We start from the raw sequence: 22,041 nt of genomic DNA, 5'->3' as shown, positions 1-22,041 counted from the left end.
GCCCTAGAGACCGCAAGAGGGACCGGAAGCTCCCGGCGCTAACGCCCGTCTAGCAATCGCACCTCTAATGCCCCTCTCCTTCCGCGGCCTCCTCGGCCACTCCAGGGCCGGAAGGGAGCCGCGTGCCCAATCAGCACGCGCGTTTCTTCTTCTTCTTCTTTTTTCGGCCCCGCCCACCCACGCCCTCCCGTACCGCCTGCCGGGATTGGCTACTCTCTATTTGTTCCCTTTTGCTGCCTGGTCAGAGGTCCTGGAGGGAGGGAGAGTTGGCCGGTGCTTCCACTGGGGCTGGACTTTGGTCAGTCCTGGGGGGGGTGTGATTGGGAGGGCCAAACGGGGGGGGGGACGTGCCTTTAACAATAAAAAATAATAATAATAATGTAATTTTGGACTGCAACGCCCAGCATCCCCAGAGGGCTAGCCAGCTGGGGATGCTGGGTGTTGTAGTCCAGAGAAAAACAACATTTGCAGGGGTGCCTTTCCAAGATTTGGGTAGCAGTGATTAATGGGGGTTTCTTCCAGGCTAAGCAAAAAAAAAAAAAAAAAGAGGGGGGGTTGGCGTTGATGGGGAGATGGAAGTGTGCATGAGAGCCAGAAAGGAAGGAAAGAAGGGATGGAAAGAGAGAAGGGAGGGAGAGTAAGAAAAGCATGCACGTAGGTGGGGGAAATATGCATGAGGATGCATGTGTTGGAATATCTCCCAGAATCATTCAGTGTTTACCAGCATGATCCGTCAGGGAGACGGGATAGATGAGCCATCTCTTTATGTGTCATACAGCTCCATGCTCTGTTGTATGCAGTCTCAAAAAGTCACTTTTCCCCCCATTCCTGGCTCTGAAGGGACGCTGGCTCACATTTCTGCTTTATCTCTAGAGGCGGTCGGTGGCACTCCTGCATTCCCGGAGCCGTCAGCAGAGTCCAGCTGCAGCATGGCTAGTGGTCCCGGAAGCGCACGCCCAGGACAGCGGCCGGCAGGGGGGAAATCTCCCCGGAAGAGGCCCCGGAGCGTGGTGGCCTGGCAGAGCAAGGCGGAGTGGGACCAAGTGATGGTGGGGCTGTACTGCGGCGACTGCCAGCTGCAACGCGATGCGCTGGACCGGGTGTCCGTTTGGAAGAGCAGGTGAGAGGAGAGGCGTGCAGGGCGCGGAGACGACGTTACGGGTGCATCTGAAGGGACGCTAGCTGGCCGGATAGCTCAGTGGTTTAGGTCTCTGGCTGTGGAGCCAGAGGTCAGGAGTGTGATTCCCCACCAGGTGTTCTAGCAGAAGAGCCAGCCTGTGTGGCCTTGGGCAAGCTGCACAGTCCCAAGGCAGCCAAGAGTGTGGTAAACCACCTCTGATCATTCTCTATCTGGAACACCCTGAAAAGAGTCATCAGAAGTCCGAATTGATGTCATAGCACCTTTTATTATTATTATTATTATTAATGTAGTTGGGCAGCCCTTATCTGACTTCAGGAGATTAGAATGTGAAGACTGAACATATTCGGGGATCTCCTGGGCAACAACAGCACCCTGTTGGCTGATTCTTCCCCTCCAGAAGCATCACTGGGTTGCATCTGACATGTGTGAAGATCTTTCTTCTGGTAACACTTGTCGAAATTGTTCCCAATGACTGACCTCTGGGGTTTTGGCTTTCGGCCATTCTTTCCTTAAAATGCTCCTTGGCTTATGATTTTTGTTTCTTATGGAATCCTTGCACATCTGGCAGCACCCGCCTGATTCCTGCATTAAGGCTTGGAGGTGTCTTTTTTGGTCCCAGAGCCAGCCAAGGGCACTACAGAACCCATGCTGTGGCTTATGCTTTGCAGAGAAAGATCAGGCAAGAGGGGGGGATGTAGTCTTTCAGCTGGTCCGGTCTCCTGCAGCTCATCATCCTCTCAATGAACTCCCATCATCCTCAAACAAACTGTGGCTTTTGTGAGAACTCCAGTTGGGAAACCACTGATCTCGGGGGATCAGTGGAGAGAAACTCTTTCTGCCTGAGCAAGGAGGTGATCCTGACCTGATTTGTTTCAGTGTTTTAAAATTTCGTGGTTAACTTTCCTTGGTTGTACATCAGAAGTCCAGGGACTCACAGAGCATAATAGTTGCTAGTTCCCAGATAGTCCACCCTCTTTCCTCATTAATGGGCACTTACAGTCACTGAGACATTAGTGTATTAAAAAATGTTCCATTTACTTACAAAGGTGTCTCAACAACAAAGTTATTAACAACATGAATGCTTTTTAACAACTCTGCTTCCATATGCTGTAACAGATGTTTTTCTACTGACCACCCTCAATGGACATTGACAAACTCCTTGTGAGGAAAAAAGACTCTCAGTATAGAGGTGGGGCTCTCGTAGAGTTCTGACACACCGGAGAGGAGTATTGGTTAATGCTGGACAGATTGACAGTTTCTCCCAGCCTAGGAAGGCCCCTCCCTGTCAAACAAGCTAGAAGGCAGCATGTGAGGTTGTAAACTCCCAACAATTTTGTCTTTTTTTTTCCTTTGGAACTAGGTACGGCCACAGAATGCCTTTGGCTGTGGAGTGCACGGCAGATCTTGTTCGATGCAAAATCCTGGACGCCTCTGACGATATGAAATCCCATGAGTTGGTTCTTATGTATGGTCTGGCTCTTGTAAGGTAAGGACTGCCTTCAGGAAAGGGGGACGAGGGGCTGTCAGTGAAGCCAAGTTTGGGGAGGGTCTCTAGGTTCTTGAAGGGCAGACCATTTTTAGTTCTGCCCATCAACCTCTGTGCACACATTTTTCAGAAATAATTTTAGTAAGGGATACATTTGGGAGCCATGACAAAGCATGCCATGATGTGAGACAAACCCAGTTCAAGAAGATGACATATACTAGCTTGTGAGTTAGTGACCAAGCAAATCCATTCAATAACAATTTTGTAGTGTTGTATCCCTGTAATCTCAGTTCCGTTACTTATAGGGCCATTTTCCTTTTTCGTGTGCACAGGTTTACAAATCTCATCACGGAGCGAAAGCAGAAGAAATTCAATATTTCACTGAGGTGGCTTGCTAAAGAGGTAAGGGTGACTGCCTAAAGATGTTCCCATGCAAAAACCTCTGGTGTACTCTTACAACAACAGGGGTGTGTGACCCATGCGTTGGTTTCACAATGTAATGCAACCCAAAGTCTGTATTTGGGCAGATGTGATTTTCTGTGATTTTAACGGAGGTGCTTCTTTTTTCAAAGCTGGACATCCCTGTTTGGATTGTAGACCTCCGACATGAATTGACCCACGGCAAACTTCCCCCACTAGCTACTTGCCGTAAAGGTAAATGCCGTTATCGGTGTTACCATTACCGTTTATTTATATGTCATGTCATTATGCAGATGGCAAATTCATCGAGCAGGAGAGAACAGACTGTTGCCCTCTAGAGTGTTGAATCTGACATAGAGATGGGTACAAACCGGCAATTTGTTTTTCAACCCAACCATTGTTTGGGGCTTCCCAGCCCTGCCTCCTTTGATGGGCAGTGTTTGGGCTTCCCCAGCCTGCCTCCTCCAAACGCTGCCTCTGTCTAGATGTCTGCCGGCGGAGGCGGGGCTGAGAAATGCCGGGCACTTGCTTGGCCGAAAAACGAACTGCTTGTTTGAGCCCGTCTCTAATCTGTCATCATGGAGGGAAGAGAAAGGGGAGAGAAATGAAGGCAAGGGGAATAAGTTATCTTTTTTAGTTACATGTAGTTAGTTATAGAACAGTGTTGGAGCACGGCTGCTGAGCCTGGGAGGGTCTGTGAGAACTGTGACTTGCGATGGAGGATCTGGAAGAAGTTGGAGCGAAGGATGTTGATAAGGTATGCCAGGAGGTAGATCAGGGTTAAGGAAGAAGGGGTGAGTCTTTTGGAAATGCCTTCAGATCATCCCTGGTTGTGGAGGTGGATTAGCAAAGGTCACCGGCCATCTGCATGTTCTGATAGTATGCATGGACACCAAATTTTCATCTAAGTTGGAAATAGAGAGTGGTCTTGGGGAAACATGGCGATACACAGTGCATGCCTTTATCTTAGTTTGCAGGTCCTGTTGGCCTTGAGTGCCCAGGAGACCACAGTGAGGATAGAAAGTGTGTAGTCTTTTCATGCCACCCTCCCGACTCTTGCAGACCATCGTCCATGAACTTGCTGCCTCCTTCCAGTTGACCCTAAGTCGCTTCTGTAGGTGCAGTGCTTTGGAGCTTCCACCAGATGGTGGCATGAGATTTCAGTTAGCTACACATTTTCATCAAAAGAGAGAGAAGGGAAATCTGGAATCTGCTCTTCGCGTCCTACCTATGAAAGATTTTGCAGCCATGTTGTTTGCTGCTTTTTTTTGTGGGACACGGAAGGGCAGGTGTAATCTGCTCTTTTGAATGAAGAAGTCTTTCCCACAGCTTGAAATTGTCAGGGTTCTCCAGCTTTTCTACTGCGGCAGCTGGTTCCTGTTCTAGCATTTAGCCGTGGGATTTTTTAGAATTCATGGACTATATCCCCCAGAGGTCTGCAGTCCTTCAAGGTACCAATAGGTATGTTCAGTTGAGAAATAATGGCTTCTCTCAGACCTGATGAACACACAGGGAATAGCTAGGCAAGGCTAAGCTCTTGGGACCTCTCGTTTCCAGAGATGAAGCATCATATGCAGGTAGACTCCCGGGCCCATAATGCCTTGCAGTTCCCATAGGACTTAAAATATAGAGAGGTCTGTGAGGATTCCCCCAGCCAGTCTTCTGCGGGGAAGGAGGAGGAGATATTTCCCACCCCAGGGAAAGGGGTTATGTTCGCCCGTCTTCTGAGCAGCGTCTGCTGTTGTCATCATTGTAGGCTGCGATGTCGTGCTAGAATGGCTCCGGCGCTCTTACTGGAGCCGGCAGTTGAGTAATGGCCTGGCAGGTGAGCGTGAAGAGGAAGAGGATGATGAGCTGTCCAACAGCGAGAGCGGGACCGACAGCAGCCAAGAGGAGCCCGAAAAGTCATCGCCGTCACCAATCTCCCGGAAGCACCTGGAGCTCCTGGGTGAGTAGCAACGACAGGGAGATGGGCCAGTGCCCCTTGGAAATCCTGGACTCCTGCATGGTTTTCTTTAGACCATTTTTTCAGGGAGAGAAAAGAAAAAACAGAACCAAGGATTTGCCCGACTTTGTGAGTCTAGTGGATTAAGTTTTCCTAGTGGAGAGTTGAACATTCAGCGTGTCGATCAAGAGTGGATAAAAATCAATGTTTTTTTTTTTAAGTCAAATTGACTTAAATCACCATTTAAATTTTTTTAAATCTATTTTTTTTCTTTAAATGGTCAGGAAATCCATTTAATTTTTTTTAATGGTGATTTAAATCAAATCCGCCTTGGTGTCAAATTAAAAAAGAAAATTAGGGGAGGGAATGGGCCAGCTTAAGCCCCTGACAACTTGTAATGTCTTGAAAGCTGAGGAGGACATTTGCCATCAAGAGTTTAATAAGAAAGAAAGAAAGAAAGAAAGAAAGAAAGAAAGAAAGAAAGAAAGAAAGAAAGAAAGAAAGAAAGAAAGAAAGAAAGAAAGAAAGAAAGAAAGAAAGAAAGAAAGAAAGATCAATGCCCTCCTCCCTCTCCACTTAGACTTATGGGGGGAAATTACTTTTCTAAACTTTCAGGATCTCACAACCCAAAAATAGGTATATTCTAGCTGTAACATTCAGAAAGATAGCAGTCCAGAAAAGCACTTCGTCCATCCCTGCTTGTATCTCTCCAGCCTTCCTGAGGATGTGCCAAAAGGGTTTTGTACAGTCTCTTTAAGAGCTGATGGCCTGTTTATATCCTAGGGACCGGAGGCTCCAATGTTCATTTCTGCCTGTGCAGATGTGCCTAAAACTGAATCAGGGTTGTGCAGAAGGTAGATCTTGGGTGGGTCGTTAGCTCTCAGGGCGTGCGTTGCTATAGATGACTAAGGATGTCAGCGTCCCAAATTTTAAACCCTAGCAGTAAGAAAACAGCTCCCAGGCTTTAAATTAAGAGATCTTGGCCCATCCAGGGGTGGATACGCGTTTGTGTACAAGGCACTCCGAACAGAATCCTGGGCCCTCATTTTCTTATTTCTACAGAATGTTTCCTTCACTAAAAGTATCTTCCCCCAAGCTTGAAATCTGTTCACTCAAATGGGAACCAAGAAGTTATTCCATGCCGAGACATGCCATTGTTTTTTTCTGCTCTAGCACGACCCGAACCTAACTAGTAGCATCTCTCCAGGATTTCGGGGAGAGGGGTTTCTCTCCCTAAGTGGAGCTATGAGGGCTTAATAAGCATCATGCGGTATCAAGTCAGTTCTGACTTTTAGTGACTTCCAAGGTAGAGAATACTTAGAGGTGCTTTACCATTCCCTTCCTCTAGGGGCACCCTGGGGCTGTGCAGCTTGCCCAAGGTTACACAGGCCAAAGGATGTTTCAAGGACCTAGAGTTATTATGAAGGAAATGGCTTAGTTATTCAGTCTTAAGTTGGCGTGCTGGTCTTCCGTCAAATGGAGCTCAAGGACTCCATATTAGTTCCTTCCTGCACATTTCATTGGTTTCAAATGGCTTTCATTTCCCCTTCTGTCTTCCACAGAGAAAGTCACAGATGTCCTGATTTCCTATAAAAATCACCAGTTGAAGGTAAGTTCCGCAGGCAGTGGATACCATCAGCAATTTCCTTTTCATTGAAAACCTAAGGGGGTGGGGCATCTTTGTCGGTCCCAAGAGTTGTGTGGCTTCCGAAAAACCAGGTTTGTTTGGTATAAGATCGCTTTGACTAGGTCCCAGTCCATCGAAAGCTACCAGAGTGAAAAGTATGAGAGATTTTTGATACTGCACGGTATTCCAGCCCTCTTGATAACCCACGTAGGGAATCATGTTGGTGCTTGAACTTGAAATGCGGAGTGTGCTTCCCCAGTGTCGTCTGGATGTCTTGTAGGTACAGATTGCAAAAGCCCATCATTTATGCACAGCCTCGGTGGTGGTGGTTGGTAACTGCGACCAGCCTCCATGCTTCTCTCCTGGCTGGTCATTGAAACTTCAGTTTTAAGACAGCAGTAGCCCAGTGTGTCCCTTGCTAATTGTGACTGAAAGCATACACAGAAAACGTTGCCTTGCAGAAGCATGAACAGGCAGATTGATGGTGGGAAGACCTTTTTGCAGATTTTCTTCCTAGTCCTGTAGGGACATTGGCCGTCAGGGCCAGTTGGTGTGTGCCACTATGTGGGGCTGCAAGACTCGCCACCTGTGCCTGCGTTGTGTACAGTTGGATTTGTCTCAGATGTGACAAAGACTGAGAAAGTGTCTGGGACAAATTCTAAGGGAGCTGCAAGGTATTAGGGGCCTGGGAGTCTACCTGTATATTATGCTTCATGCAGGGTGCCTCTCAGGAACTTGCTCATTCTGTCTTCTCTGCTGTGCAACCTAGTAACAATGTCTTCTGTTAATTGACAAGGTTCTTCCTGCTTGTAATAGGCTCTCCAGCAGCTGCAAGATGTCCAACAGGCCTGCCGAGTGTGGTGTAGCTCTTCCTCAGAGGTGGAATGGGTGGTGGCTCAGCTGAAAGACTTGCTTCAGGAGAACAGGTGAGGGCTGCAACTTCAGTTTCACACCAAAGCGTGCAATTGCTGGTATTCCACATGCCTATTAACTATTGGACTTCAACTCCCAGAAATCCTGGCCAGCAGAGGTGGTGGCGAAGGCTTCTGGGAGTTGTAGTCCAAGAACAAGGTTGGGGACCACTGCCTTAGACATTACTGCTAGGGATGGGATTTTGTGATCATTTGGCCTACAAATCCCATAGTTCTCCATTCTAAGAATTCTGTCTGAGGGAAACCTAAATGTGGCTCGCCTGGGAGAAAAGACCTAAACTGGAGGGCTTTGAGGCCTAGCTAAGGCCTTGCTCCTCCCAAGCTTCCTGTTCCTGCCCCAGTGCAAGCTGGGAGTTCTCTTTCTGAAACAGGAAACTAGGAAGGGGTCTTTCTCCCAGGCGAGCCACATTTAGAAGTCCGTAAAGCATCTTGTCAGGTGGAGATGCCAGAATGATGGGTTTTCTAGTCAAAGAAACCTGAAAGTCTTGTAGTTTGTTGCCACACGGTCATGTAATATGGTCTAGTATTTTGGAAATTTCTTTGTCCCTTGATGATTCGCATAGAAACTGAACCAGTTGAAATTTCAATAAAATAAAATTGTAAAAAAGAAAAAGAATTACTCTGGAGAGAATACATTAAGCATTTGCTAATGGTCCTCGAAACCAGGCAGAGTATTTTTTTTTCTTTTTTTAGCAGATCTCATGAACATATTACGTAAAAAAAAAAAACCATACGGGGCCAAGTGAATCGTTCAAGTTTTGCTTCCCTGTTTTGTTTTTGGAGAAGTTTCTCTGTTTTGGAGACGTGCCAAGGAGTGGCTATTTTAGGAAAAGGGAGAAACCAGAAACTTCCCTCTACACAAGAGTTTCTTGTAGGGTATTGGTTGGGGAACCCGTCCGAAGAAGGCTTTCAGGCCAGGAAGTTGTTCTCGTCTCGAGTCGTCGTAGTCTCATTCTCAGAACGTGACCCCAAGCTACGTGTGTAAAGATTCGGTCCTTGTTTTGATACAGAAACAACCTTCCTCCCGCTGATGGATGAACTTTGTTGTGTGACGGATAAGGAAAATGTGCACCAATGGTTGCTTCTTCACCTTTAGCGGCATTTGATACATGGATCTAGACGGAACCCTCTTTTTCTCCACCTGACTGATATAGACGTTACTCTGGCTTTCTGATTTCGTTAGCTGTCCTATTCACAACTGCCCTCTTCCCCTGGTTCCTTCATGTTTTTAATCACTCAATGGTAATGGCGTTCTGTATCTAGTCGCGCTGGCCACGTGACCACGGAAGATTGTCTTCAGACAAACGCTAGCTCTACGGCTTGGAAACGGGGATGAGCACCACCCCTTAGAGTCGAACACGACTGGACAAAAATTGTCAAGGGGAACCTTTACCTTTACTAGAGTTGAATTGGGTTTTAAAATGTATAACATATTATGTTTTTAATTCTGTTCTTCTTAATGCTGTGAGCCACCTTGAGTCCCCTTATCGGGAATAAGGGGGCTAATGAATAAGACAGGCCAATGAATAGAAATATTCGCCGACTGGATTCCGTTTGTCAAATAACAGCTTAGCCCTTGATCAACATTGCCGGTGTTAAACCTCATTGCCAGAAGGCGCATCCAATCATGAAGGGGTGACCGCTAGAAGTTGGTGAAGTTGTATTGTATTTCTTTGCTTCTTGAGGGGTGGTGATGGAATCTAATGCACTGAATCTGCAAGAGCAGCGATTCTCAACCTTGGGTAATCCAGATGTTCTTGGACTGCCAACTCTCAGAAATCCTGGCCAGCACAGCTAGTGGTGGTGAAGGCTTCTGGGACTTCTAGTCCATGAACCTCAGGGGATCCAAGGTTGGGAACCACTGTGCCAGACTGAGCTTTTTTGAGAGGCGTGTGGCCATTAACTACACAGTGCAAAGAAGGAACTGGAGGAAGAGGGCAGTTGTGGATTGACCCAACATCTGTCGTGGCCAAGGAGCAGCATCTAGAGAACACTCATTGGAATTTGTCATTACTGTAGGAACATCGTGGCCAGAGCTTTGCTTGACGATGGCTTTCTCATCCCATCGGCAGATGAGCTGCAGACGTTGAAAATCAACGAGCAAGGTTGGTTTCCTCAAACGGAGCTGTTTTTCCTTAAGACACAGAGGCAAATGCTCATTCTTTAATAATATAATTATGTGCTGTTCAGTCAGTTCTGACTAACGGCGACCCTTTTCAGGGCTTTCTAGGTAGAGATTACTCAGAAGTGGTTTCCCATTCCCTTCTTCTTGGGGTGCCCTGGGACTGTGCAGCTGGCCCAAGGCCACCCAGGCTGGGTCCTTTTTGCTTGGAGATGCCTGGGGGGGATTGAACCCCCAACCTCTGGCTCCCGAGCCAGGGAACTAACTCCCTGAGCAGCTTTCTTTAGCTGTGGTCTGTTCAAAACGCACAGAACAGATACGGGTGGCACCTCTGCATGTCTAAAACTATGCCGTCATTTTTAAATGTCAAAAAGAAGAGTGGCTTTTACATAAGTGTATGGAATAACCAACATTTATTCAGAAACAAGCGAAGAATGGCAGGGAGAGATGAAGAGAGAAAGGGGGCTGTCTACCTTTCATCCCTCCCCCTTTTTGGTCTTTGTACATCATTAATTCTTGCTTCATTTTCCTCTTGGTGCAGTGCTTAGTCCAGGAACCATTGCTATAACTGTTCTTTTATTTCCACCCAAGTATATAAGCTCTTATCCTAGGTGGGGGTGGTTCATTTGTTGGTTTCTGTCCGATTTCCCTGTCTGCTTCTCTTCTGAGTCTGATTTTCATCCTTCCGCGCCATATCGGCTTGCGCCTTTTAAGAGTCTGAGGTTGTGGTTCTTCTCCTGGCTTTCCAAACACTCTCCTGAAACTCTGAAGCTTGAGAAGGAAGCGTGGGTACAAGTGGGTCTTTTCAAAATGTTTTCTGTGGATCCCAAAAGAAAACGATAATCTTGTTTTCCTCTTCCCAATGGCGGCGTAAGACACCAGCGAGTGGGACTTGAGCCTTCCTCGGCCCTTTCTCCGTTTCTGGCAGCCTCTACTGAAGGGCCTGCATTCCAAAGACTTCACCCAGGCGCTGCTGGAGAAAATGTTTGCGGAGCTGCAGAAGAAGCCCGCTTATAGCCAGGCGGCGCTCCGTCCCCAGTACCTCATCAACTGGATAGCCAAAATTCTCAAGGCCAACATGCAAGCCAGTGAGTATGGTAAAGTGTTGGGGCCTTTCAGCCATATCACACACACACACACACACACACACACAATGGGACCTACTCTCTCACTCTCACTCAGCTGGGGTTTATTTTAGGGGTCTGTCAGGCAGACATATGGATTCTGTGAAGTAGCTATCTGTAACTCCCAAAATGAAGAACTAAGAGGTTTGTAGTTGGAAATGTTTTATGTTTTTTGTTTTTAATCCCTCCATGTCCTTCGACTTGGTTTGTATTACACTCCGATCAGCCTCTGTTTGCTAGTCCCGGCACAGGATAGCCCACTCAAAAGGCCAGAGGTGGAGTATTGATTGATTTCAAATACTGTATTTCTACCCCGCCTTTCTCCTTAAAAAAGACCCATGGCGGCTTACACCCTTGAAAGACAATATTTAAAAGCTGAAAACAGTAAGCATAGAAATGTTTAAAAGAATCAAACCAAATCTCTCTCTCTCTCTCTCTCTTCCGCCTCCCTTTCCACGTTTGGGCATCACAGAAAAAAAGAAAAAGAAGAGTCCCCTGGCATTGTTTTCCCGACACGTCTCCTTGCAGTGGTTGAAGCTTCTTGAAGACTGCCTGGAAGCCACCTGCTGGGCGAGTCCTCACCTGTTGCACCTGTAAGTATGGACGCGGGCTGCCTCGAAATGGGCTTGGTCCATCTTCAAGGCAGAGACTGTCCTTTCTAGAAATGCATCGTGATTCCTGGGCACTTGGGGCTGAAATCCCTACCTTGTGTCCTAACAAGCTTTATCGATTGATCTAATTTGATTCTTGTCCTGATTTCCTCCCTGAATGGAGACCCAAGGCATCATGCTCAAAAAATTAGAACTAACAATGAATTCAAACTCATTAATCGGATTTTAAATCACAATATATACATACCTAATGGACTGCTGGACAGCTCAGCGGTTCAGTTATCTGGCTGCGGAGCCAGAGGTTGGGAGTCTGATTCCCCTCTAGGCCTCCTTGACTGGGGCTGGACTTGATGATCTAGAGGATCCCTTCCAACTCTGCAGGTCTAAGATGATGATTAGCATTATTAAAACATTATTTTAAAACTGTAGGAACATTGGAGACCAGGGGAAAGAGACCTGTTGTTTATCCCCCCTTTTTTTTTCTGGCCAGAATTCTGTCCGGCATGGACCCCCCTTTGCCCCCTGACTCTCAAGAGAAGCTGCTTTATCTCACTTCGATCTACACCCAAGACATTGCTTCTTTTGCGAGCCCGGGCTCAGCCACGGAGCTTCACAAGCAGCCCGTCTATACGGTGGAGAGCCTGCAGTGGAAAATGAAGCACAGCGGCCTGGCCCGAGGCCTTGGCAAGAGAGCAAGGAGGGAAGAGACGCCACTGGGGGAGGAGGAAGAGGAGGAAGGAGAAAAGGGGGACGAGGAAGCCGATGACAACCAGGATGAAGAGCAGATGGACGCTCAGCCCGCAGCCAGAGATGAACCTTCCCTTGTGGAGAGTCCGGTGGCTTTGGCAGAGAAAAGGATGGCCCTCCAGGGGTCCGTCTGGCAGGTCAGCTCAGGTAAAAGGTGCTTTTTAGTTTGTCAGGCGGGGGCCAAGCGGTGTCATGGTGCAGGAACTCCTCCTAATGGCCCTCACAGCCCATCCCCTCTTATGCCCCCCCAAAACGCAGGCAGCTCAATCTGTACAGATCAACAAAGGGTAGACAGATCTTTTGTAAGGTCAGTGGCTCTTAATGGCTTGTGCAGAATGAAAGTACCCTCCGAAAGCAGGGCGACGGTCTCCTGGGAAAGTCCATTGCTCCGAGGATGGCAGCCAAGCTCAGAAGAAAGACTGGGTAAGGGTGGGGGTGGGGGGTGTTACAGCCCCTGCTATTCCAGAAGTCCTGGGGCTTTGACCCCGTGGGCCCTGGTTCCACCACATCACTGCCTGTGATCAAAGATGGGTGACCTGTAAGTTTTGGGGTGGAGGAAGGGTTAGGCTTTCATTGGGAGTTCAACAAGGTCTCCTTCTGACTAGGTGCTTTCTTCTTTTGCTACAGCAACCGGCACCTAGTATCCCCCCCTCCCCAATACACACCTCCTCATTTGTAAACCCCACAACACCAGAGCAAAATTTCATAATTTATAGGGGCGTGCAAACCAACCTGAGTGGAACTAGTGACTTCTTGAGCTGCCCTCTGGCTGTCCTCGAGGTGCACCGATAGCCTTGCTCTGCCTTGTGTGGCTATTTTTCTCTCAATGAGTGCACATCCACCCCCCTCTGGGGATCATGGGTTGGGGAACCCTAAAGAGACCAAGAGAATGTGCCCTGAAATGTTGTTTTGTCTCCGTCGAAGTGTTCCGAGAATGACAGTAGAGCACAGCGTCTTCTTGACGGACCCAGTGCTTCAAGCCCGTGAAGCATTTGCTTTGCCTTGATCTAGGTGTCTCTTCCCACAGACGGGGTGGAATGGAAGAGTTTTCCTTTGGGGAGGCTGCCTGGCCAGACGGATGACCCCGATACCCTCCTGGTAGACAACTACTCTATGATGTCGGCGCTTGATCAGGTGGTGAACAGAGACCGGAAAAGCTCGCCAATTGCTACGTAAGTCACGCACTATGGGGTTTAGATATTTATGGTGGTGGAAGCCTTGTTTTTGCAAACTTTTATTTAGAGGCGCCGCACAAACCGGTGCGGAATCCACACGACGCACAGATGGATGAGCCTGGTGGAGAAGGTTGCTCGGATTCCGACTTCTCCGTGAGACAGAGGAGTGGTTGTCTTCCTTTCATGCAAATTACACAGCACGGTGCAAACACCCACGCGGTTTGCGCAGACCCTCGTCCTTGCCACTGCAGACACAGATCAAAAAGTGCCTGCCAGTCCCTGGCGGATGAGAAAAATAGCGTAGCAGGTCCTCATCCCCAGTTATCCTTAATGGCAAGAAATGCACCATCTGAAAAGGAAGCATTCTTCCTGATAATGGTCAGATTGTGCCTCTTTCATCAGTGAATGGATCAAAGCTTCCACGGTTAGGACGTCAACCACTGAGTAGAAGCCCTGAGCCTGCTTATTGTGGGTCTTTGCGTGCACTCACCTGTGTGGCCTCGTGGCCTGCCTCGCAACCCACCCGACTGAGGACCCGCATCTTCAAGTGGTGTTTGGAAACTACGCAACGTCTCAGAGCCTCTGCGCCTTTCAGATCTGTTTTTTAGATGAGTTGGCGTCTGCTTTGAGCCTTCGCAACCCCCCTCCCCCCGGTCCACTCTTGGTATTTTTCCACCAAGCCGGAGGCGCTTGGCAGGTGGCCTCTAATTGTCCCTTCAAATCAACGTCACTAGGCTCGCTTCATTTTGTTCACCAGGAAGCTCACGCTGGTTGCCACAGCAGCTGCGACAATTATGGCCAATTAGAGCCATTCCGGCCAGCTTCCTGAAACGTTCTACCTCGTCAGGCGTTACTGCCGTGGTGGTCGTTTTCTTGTGTATGGGGATGTTTTTTGAGGAGAGAGGTTGGACATAGATCTCTGGGGCCTGGCTCACAGAGAAAGGAACTGGTTTCCTACAGGCCCACGTGGCCCCACATTTATTATTTTTTGGTGGTGTAGGATTCACACAACACTTGAGCCAGTTCCAGGAGCGTAATAATAGTGCTGTCTGGGAAACTGGGGTGGGAAACTCTTCCAGTGAAGCCTGCTGCATCTTATAGGTTATCTTTCCAGGGCTGCTTGGCAAGAGTGGATGAAGCCAGGGCCGAAGTAGGCTGGGCTGCAGCCTTCTTTTCCTCTCCTCTTCTTCACCCACAGGACTGCCAGCCAACGTTCAAAATGCCACTGCAGCAGATCGAAACATTTCCCCTCTTTGAGGGCTTTTGGAAATGGTTCAAGGAGCCCACAGGGTGCAGCCGAGGTGGGCTCACCTGTGCCTGAGAGGGCATCAGGACCCCTGTGTCTGAAAGGGATTGGTTCTGTGGATGCCTGAAACCGCAGATACAAGGGAACCCGTATGTGCAACATGCAAGGAAGGGAGGCACAGGACACAAAGGGGTGCCCTTGTCTATAGGGCTGCAGCAAACAGCAGAGAAGTGGTACGACAGATACCGATCCTGCCGATGTGGGAGTCCTGCTGTAGCTGTTTTTTTCCATGGCTGACCATACAGCCATGCAGAAGTGAGCGTGGAGAGATGAGAAAGCTCCTTTTTTGTTTCCAAGGTCCCAACTACGGTCTGGCTTTCACCATCTCTGCCATCTGTCCTGAGCCCCTTGTAGGGCGAGGGTGTTTCTCAGAGCACAGGCTTGAAGGCCAGTCCCCGGCAATCACACCCGTTTCCTGCCTAAGTACAAGACAGGTTGTGACACAGAAGTAGGGTCAAAGACCTCAGCGAGCCCGTTGAGCTTCCCCATAGTGTAGGGTTGGGCAACCCAATGCCAGCAGGCCAACCAGCCCGGCCGGTTTCAAGAGAGCGAACAAGTTGGAATCCCAAGAAGGCCTTAAGTTGGCATTCCTTGGCTTGGTTGTGTTCCAGTTTTATCCAGGGACCCAAGAAGGAATCCTCTTGGTCTGTTTACTCAGAAGTAAGTCTCTCTGCACTCAGGGAGGCCCATTTAATGGCACGTTCCCTTAGGGTTGTGTCCCCGGATGTAAAAACCAGGGGAGAGAGCAAGGAAAGGAGTCCTTCCCCCATTTCAGCCAAGACAGCCAGTTGAGTGTGTCTCTCTTTCGTGTGTGCACCCCGACCACCCTACAGCTTTGTTAAACAAGGGACCTGCAGGGATCTGTGATTGCCTTTTACTCCACTCTTCCATCAGCGGGCCAGTTCCCAACCCTCAGCCAAATCCCTGTCAGTTGCATAGATCACATTCCGCCCAGAATCATGTTTGATCGCCCTGGGAGATTAAACGTGGGGTTTCCCCCTTTCCACTTCTCTGAATCTTATTTAAACCACTCTTCTCTCTTGGTGTATTTATGGTTGTTCTGTTTCCTCTTTCTTCTCCTCCTTGGCGAGACTTAAGTGCAAATAATTTTGCCAGTTGTAAGAGGGGTCAGGAGACCCTGCTTTCGCAGTCGAGTGTCAATTTTCTGTTCCCCACCAAGGAAGAGGTGTATTATTTTGCTTATGGTTTCTCTCCGTCACCGGGGGTCTCGGATCAGCGGTTTCTGTTCCTCCTAGAGCTTCAGATACGCCGCGGAGGGACTGGGTTTTGCCCTCTCTGGTTCCCCGTCTACTTGAGTAAACAAAAGAGGAAGGGCTCAGTGGTGTAGAGGATGCAGCTGCTTTGCAGAAGGCATGGCTGTTGGATGCGAAAGTTTATCACATTAAGGGGTGGGTCAGAGTCTCCTGAGCTGTGTTACACTTAAACTGTTCAGAGCAATGCAGCAGAAACCTTACTTCTTGTTCCAGTGAGCAAAAATATGGTTTGTAACATTCAGGACAGGCGCTAGAGCATCAGATCTTTTCAATCTGTATTTGCACCAGCAGTGCAAAGATGTAGAAACGGGTTGGGTGTGCTTGGTTCTCATCTGTGGCATGGGACAGAGAATTGCTTGGCTTGAGGCTTTCGGTGCAGATCTTGAATTAAATTAGTTGTTTGAGGTTCCAAAGTCCCAGAATCCCACAACTGGCAGAGTCATGCTTGGCTTGGAAGAATTTTGTGAGCTCCAGTCTGAAAAAAGATAATTTTCTGGGTTTCCTTTATGGTCCCTGAGATAGGTTAAAGGATCAGAATTCTGCTGCCCCTATAAACTGAATTTGATTCAGGTAGATTACACCTGAACGTGGTGGCGTTGTGGGCTAAACCGCAGAAGCCTGTGCTGCAGGGTCAGAAGACCAGCAGTCGTAAGATCGAATCCACGTGATGGAGTGAGCTCCCATCGCTTTGTCCCAGCTCCTCACCAGCCTAGCAGTTTGAAAGCATGTAAAAATGCCAGTAGATAAATAGGTACCACCTCGGTGGGAAGGTAAAATGGCATTCCCTAGTCACGCTGGCCACGTGGCAACAGAAACTGTCTTCGGACAAGCGCTGGCTCTACGGCTTGAAAACGGGATGACACGACTGGACTAAAAATGTCAAGGGGAACTTTTACCTTTGCCATTAGACTACACCAGTTGACCCAACTCCGGGAGGCCGTGGAAGACAGCAGGGTCTGGCGTGCTCTGGTTCATGGGGTCACAAAGAGTCGGGCATGACTTAACGACTAAACAACTACACCAAGGTCATCTTATGGGAAAGAGACTACAAGATTATAATTCCTACATCTCTGGCTCGGTTTTCAGAAGGAAGTTGGGCTTCAATGAGTGAAAGAATGTCCTGTAGGGGGAAACAATTACACAGAGGTGTTCCAGCCTGGAGGGGGAAAAGCGTTAATTAAATTGAACGAAACCTGTTACTTGTAAGAAACTCAAGGGAACTTAAGCTTGTTTCTGTGCCCAGAGGTGTATGGAATTTGTAGACCAGACTATAATTTACAGTTTGTGGGAGTACAGAAAAATGGAGAATTCAAGTCAGCAATTAATAAATAATGACAGGTTCAATCTGAATGACCCCAGCTTGAAACCTGGTTCCTTTGAATTTCCAGTGGCCAGGACTGGAAGCTTCCTGGAACAAAAGAGGAGATGAGTTTAGGCCTTATCTTGTTTGATTGCAGTTAGCTTGCCCTCCCTCCAAGACGTGTATTTGTGTTTGGGATGGCGTAAACTTTGAACATGACTTTACCTCTCCTGTCTGGCTCTAGGGAATTTCTTATCTCTGGGTAACTTTAGGGGAATTCTTAAGTAGCGTTCTGCCTTTTCCTGTTCATGCTTGTTGAAATCACACCAGTGGCCTGTGAGGACTGGAAATGAGAAACCGCAGGCAACTCAAAGCAGACCTTTTGAGTCTCAAGAACCACCTTTGAAACAGACCCACTGGCCCCAGAAATTGCAGAGCAGAAATATACAAGGAAAAAGCTTGGCCTTCCCTGTCTGTCATCATGCTCTGTCTGACTTCCTTTCCATGCACTGAAATTATGGGATAACTTCCTTTAAATGCTCAAAAAAAAAAAAAAAAAGGGACCAAGTCATCTTTCTTATTAGTCCCTGGCTACCTGAAGATCGGCTGTAATCCACCACCCCTTCTTGGCATCTCTAAGAGGGCAGAGTGTGTCTGTACTCATTTTCTCATTATTTTTGTCCATTCGTTGGACTCTAGTTACCTTCTGGATGCTGCTTTCTGAACCTGACAGTGAAAAAGCAGGACGTAAAATCAACAGCCAAAAAGCAGGAAGCAAATGCTGAATTCAACGAGATTTACATCCTAGCTGATACTAGGCAGCCCACGGAGGTTGATTTGAAAACTGTCAGCAGGTGTCCAGCCTAATATTTGCATTTCTGGGAAGCCGCCTGTCTGAGTTTCCAAAGAAAACACTAGCTACTAGACCGTAGCATACAAGTTTCTTCATGTCTTGCTTGTGCGTGCAAAATATAACCAGCCGCACAAGCTCAGTAATAAATACACTTTATTGATCTATCTTTGTGTAGAGCAGGGGTCTCAAACATGCGGCCCGGGGGCCATTTGCGGGCCCCCAGATGATAGTTTGTGGCCCTCGCCTTGCCTGCCCCCCCAAAGCGCCCACACATCCTCTGCTGTCAAGAATTAAAAAAAAAGCCTTCCCTTGCTCGCCGGCTCTCTCCCAAGACAGCACCTCTTGCACCCTCCATCCAGAACTGCAGCCTGCCAGCCAGCCCACCTGTCTGTCAGCTGAGGAAACTCATGGGTGGCTTCCTTGGGCTCTTGCTCCACTTGGCGGAAAATCTGATGCGGCCCAGCCTCACCCAGCCTCTACCTCTAGCGGCCCACAGGTAAATTGAGTTTAAAACCCCTGGTGTAGAGCAATGTATGGAGATGATTGGAGATGGAAGCCAAAGGCCTGATCAGATCACAGACCTTTCTGTTGCTCTAGAGAAGGATTTCTGATTCCCATCCATTCTCTTCTCAGGGCTGTTTGTGGAGGGGCAGCAAGTAAAAAAGGCTATAGGAAAGTCTGGCTGGACAGAGATTTCCCCGCAAAATTCCTTTTATGTCAGCCTGTGGCTTTCTTGGAAGAAACCTGTGCTCGTTTAAGCTCTTTGCAGCGAAGGCCTGGCTCGTACTGACTCAAATGGTGCTGGGTCACCCCGGAGCACAAGGCTCCTAGTTATTTATTTTATTAGTAGTATTTGATTAAGCAAAATGGAAGAGTATGACATCAGCTATGCGCCCAGCCCTGATATCCTTGGAAATAAATTTTAAGTGGGGGTGGTGATGGAAACACAGCTCACTCTTAGTTGTGTGTGTTTGCCGCTTGATGCAACTGTACTAAAAACTGACCCATTTCATGGACACATGTGGAAGAAATCATTATGTATCTTTGTTCTTCTAGTCTCATTTTCATCCCTCTTTTTTTCCCCCCTCCTGCAGCACGTTGGAGTGGAGCAGCTCTGGTGCTGAGGGGCTGCTCTGGACCCAGAGTGAGCTCCATAAATTGAAAAGTGGCCTTCAGCTTTTCTGACCAGTGGATTTTCTCTGCTCAGAGGAATTTGTGGTGTGGAAAGTACTATCTTGCGGTAAAAGGAAAACGGAGGAGGATGCCTGCCCTTCTAAAGTCTCATTGCAGCATAAGGGAGTTGAAGTCAACAATATTTTACCTCCTGTACATTTAATGAGGGAGGGAAGAATGTGTAGAGCCCATGCTAACAGCTTAACACATACACTGTTTAAGCTTATTTTAATAAAACGTCCTTTCATATTCTTTTTTTTTTAATTTTATTTTATTTGCTGTTAATACGGTACATGGAGATTTTTTAAACTGATAATTTTGGTATGCAGGGGATAGATCTGAAGAACCCTTCCAGGGCTGAGTTACCCTGTGGATTTACCAAAAAAAAAAAAAGCCTTTTGAAATGAGCGTCCACCACTGTCTAACTTGAGATTTAAAAATGTTCAAACATATTTTTAACAGGAGACCTGTAACAGCCGGGTTAGACTTTTGTCATGATAAAGCACAAAGAGAAATACACAAGGTGATCTGGGTGGTAGTCAGCAAGTGACTGTTTATTGAATACATTGTGATAAATGCGTAGATAGAAAACAGCTACATGAAACCTGTTAAACAGTCATGGAATGTCTTCTTACAGGGGTGGGGGTAGATTATTTTTCCTGTAACAATCCTCTGCATTGTAGTTAAACAAAGACTCTGTCGGCGACCTGTCTCTGCAAGTGCTAAATCTAAATGCAAGAGAGAGGGAGCTTATCCAATGAACAGGTACATTCTTTCAGTATGAAATGACAATGAAATTTACATGAGTGCGCACATGCATGTGGCAAGCAATGACTCTACGGAAAAGAAATGCCCTCTTCTCAGTTGAGACCTTCCACCCGTTGACTAGACGCCGCCCAACCAGCTCTGCTGTTGGGGAACCTCTCTGTTCACTTTGGTGGGCTTTCAAGGCTCAAGTTGAAGCCCCTGGTTGTCGAGGTTCCCCGTCGGCAGTGCTAAGAAGGCCACACCTTTAGCAGGACCATTCACAAACAACGAGAAACTAATGCTCTGATTAGTGAAACATTTCACTATGTTTGGTTCATGTGCTGCTTTGCAGGCAGTTATTTGGCAGGATGGAACCCAAGTGATTCACGTGGAGCTGACTGCTCCTCCCTCCTTAAAAACAGAGTCTCGTAAGCATGAGTTGAGCGCACCCTCTACCTGCCTAGGACTGAGGGACACTCTGGAGAGGACTGGGTGACCTCAAGCAAGACTCCTATGACTTCTGCGGTGTCAGAAAGCAGCCAAAGGGATGCTGGGCCCAGCGGAGAGGATGCTTCAGCCACCTTTGTGCTACGTTTCACAGGGACATCCGGACAACCAGCCTACGGAGGAAGGTTGCTTCTTGTCAAGCAAGGATCATGCAACGTACAAAGGCATTGATTCTCGCAGGAAAGGAAAAACTGGCTTCTACCCACCCTCAACTCCACAAGCTGATGTTTGGTGAGGTCTCTCAGCCTTTTCGTTCACAGAAACACTTTTTACAGAGGCATCATGCATGCACATGCCAACAAATGCCTTAAAACATGCAGATTGTAGAGAGTGGAGGGTCCTGATTAGAGACGCCACATACTGGCCCCTGACTCAGCTTCAGAGTATTAGCGGCCCCAAAATGGGGGGGGGGGTGCTTCCCGTTTAAAATCCCGTGATGCAACCAACGATTTCAAGGTTGGTCCTGGGACACACTTCCATTTCTGCCACACTTTGGAAACCCAGCCTCCTACACACGTCCTGCTGAATCGGGGCCATTGGCTGTCAAGTCCTCCCTTCATTCTTTGTCATTGAGACTTACGTTATATTTGGGTCAACAAAAAAACCCAAAGAGATTGTATAAATTTTTACAAGAACAATCAAACGGTAATGTTTGGTTCTACCAATAAGGAAAGCAAGTTACTGTAGCATAACAGTACAAGAACAAGACTTAACAGTAGTCCGAAGAACCTTGTGTGCACAAGCAAGCACAATATTAAATAAAACGATTATTTACAAAAATCACCGCACTCTAGCCAGCATTCCAAAACTACCCTTTTGGTTTTTCTAGACACACATCAGTTGCCAAACAACCTCACTATGAAGCACTCTTCAATAATAAATTACATAGAGTTGAAATAAATATTTTATAAGAAGGACATCACTGGGCCATTTTTTTTAAAATTAATTTATGGATACCTATGCTATAGTGGTTTGATACACAATTTAAAAAAATTAAATACTGTGCTCTCAAAAAGAGCATTTTAAAGCAACGTCTTCTATTTACAACAAAGGCGTCTGTGACTTATTTTTATACCATCCCTTCTACGTTAGAAGAAATGCTGCGTTATCAGTTGACAGGGAAACATACTGCGTTCTGCACTGGTACTGGAAAAGTTTGGGGGAGAAAAAGAAACCAAACACATCAAAGTTTCACTGAAGGGAAAATGATGGGCAAGCAGGATTTCTGTCCTCCCCCTTTGGGGCAGTGGAGAAGAAAAGAGGGTCCCCTTTCTCAAGGAAAAAAAAGAGAGTGCTACAGTTCTATTACACTATGTCCTTTCTCCAGCAGTATTTCTCCCTGAGAGAGCACTCAAGAGACCTAACGGCTTTTACGAAAAATATCTAGAACTCAACAAATAACTTTTACGGACAGCAAGAGTAAAATGTTTTAAACCTCAATAAAAAAAACATCATGCATTAACTTCTGCTCTGCATCAGATCAGCTGAAAGGCTTTTCTGAAATAACTCTGGAAAAGTTTGTCTTAAAAATAGGAATAAAGGAAGAACACC

The 22,041-nt window shown here is 47.3% G+C and overlaps 1 protein-coding gene across 3 annotated transcripts; it reads left to right on the top strand.

The window, feature by feature from the left end:
* Positions 1 to 203: 203 nt before the first annotated feature.
* Positions 204 to 19,488, top strand: LAS1L (LAS1 like ribosome biogenesis factor). 3 transcript variants are annotated; one of them, XM_072981377.2, is made up of 14 exons: positions 204 to 298; positions 874 to 1,120; positions 2,502 to 2,627; positions 2,960 to 3,029; positions 3,200 to 3,281; positions 4,804 to 4,995; positions 6,555 to 6,601; positions 7,436 to 7,545; positions 9,571 to 9,656; positions 10,549 to 10,770; positions 11,270 to 11,390; positions 11,899 to 12,302; positions 13,183 to 13,327; positions 19,158 to 19,488. In XM_072981377.2, the coding sequence occupies exons 2-14, from the start codon at positions 930 to 932 to the stop codon at positions 19,246 to 19,248; spliced, it is 1,887 nt and encodes a 628-aa protein (XP_072837478.2). In that variant the 5' UTR covers positions 204 to 298; positions 874 to 929; the 3' UTR covers positions 19,249 to 19,488. The 3 variants fall into 3 exon arrangements, with proteins under 3 accessions (XP_072837478.2, XP_078236775.1, XP_078236776.1); XM_078380649.1 differs by having other exon boundaries at positions 280 to 298; positions 876 to 1,120; positions 10,549 to 10,761; XM_078380650.1 differs by lacking the exon at positions 204 to 298 and having other exon boundaries at positions 333 to 1,120.
* Positions 19,489 to 22,041: the final 2,553 nt, after the last annotated feature.

This window comes from Pogona vitticeps, chromosome 11 (assembly GCF_051106095.1).
Source record: "Pogona vitticeps strain Pit_001003342236 chromosome 11, PviZW2.1, whole genome shotgun sequence".
NCBI classification, from domain to species: domain Eukaryota; kingdom Metazoa; phylum Chordata; class Lepidosauria; order Squamata; family Agamidae; genus Pogona; species Pogona vitticeps.
Note: the sequence above shows the minus strand (reverse complement) of the source record. Positions and strands in the feature narration are given on the sequence as shown.

Coding starts and splice junctions, on each gene's coding strand:
- LAS1L (XM_078380650.1), top strand. CDS start 684: ATGTGTTGGAATATCTCCCAGAATCATTCAGTGTTTACCAGCATGATC. Junction 10,771..11,269: donor CATGCAAGCCAGTGAGTATG/GTAAAGTGTTGG, acceptor TGGGCATCACAG/AAAAAAAGAAAAAGAAGAGT. Junction 12,303..13,182: donor CGTCTGGCAGGTCAGCTCAG/GTAAAAGGTGCT, acceptor CTCTTCCCACAG/ACGGGGTGGAATGGAAGAGT.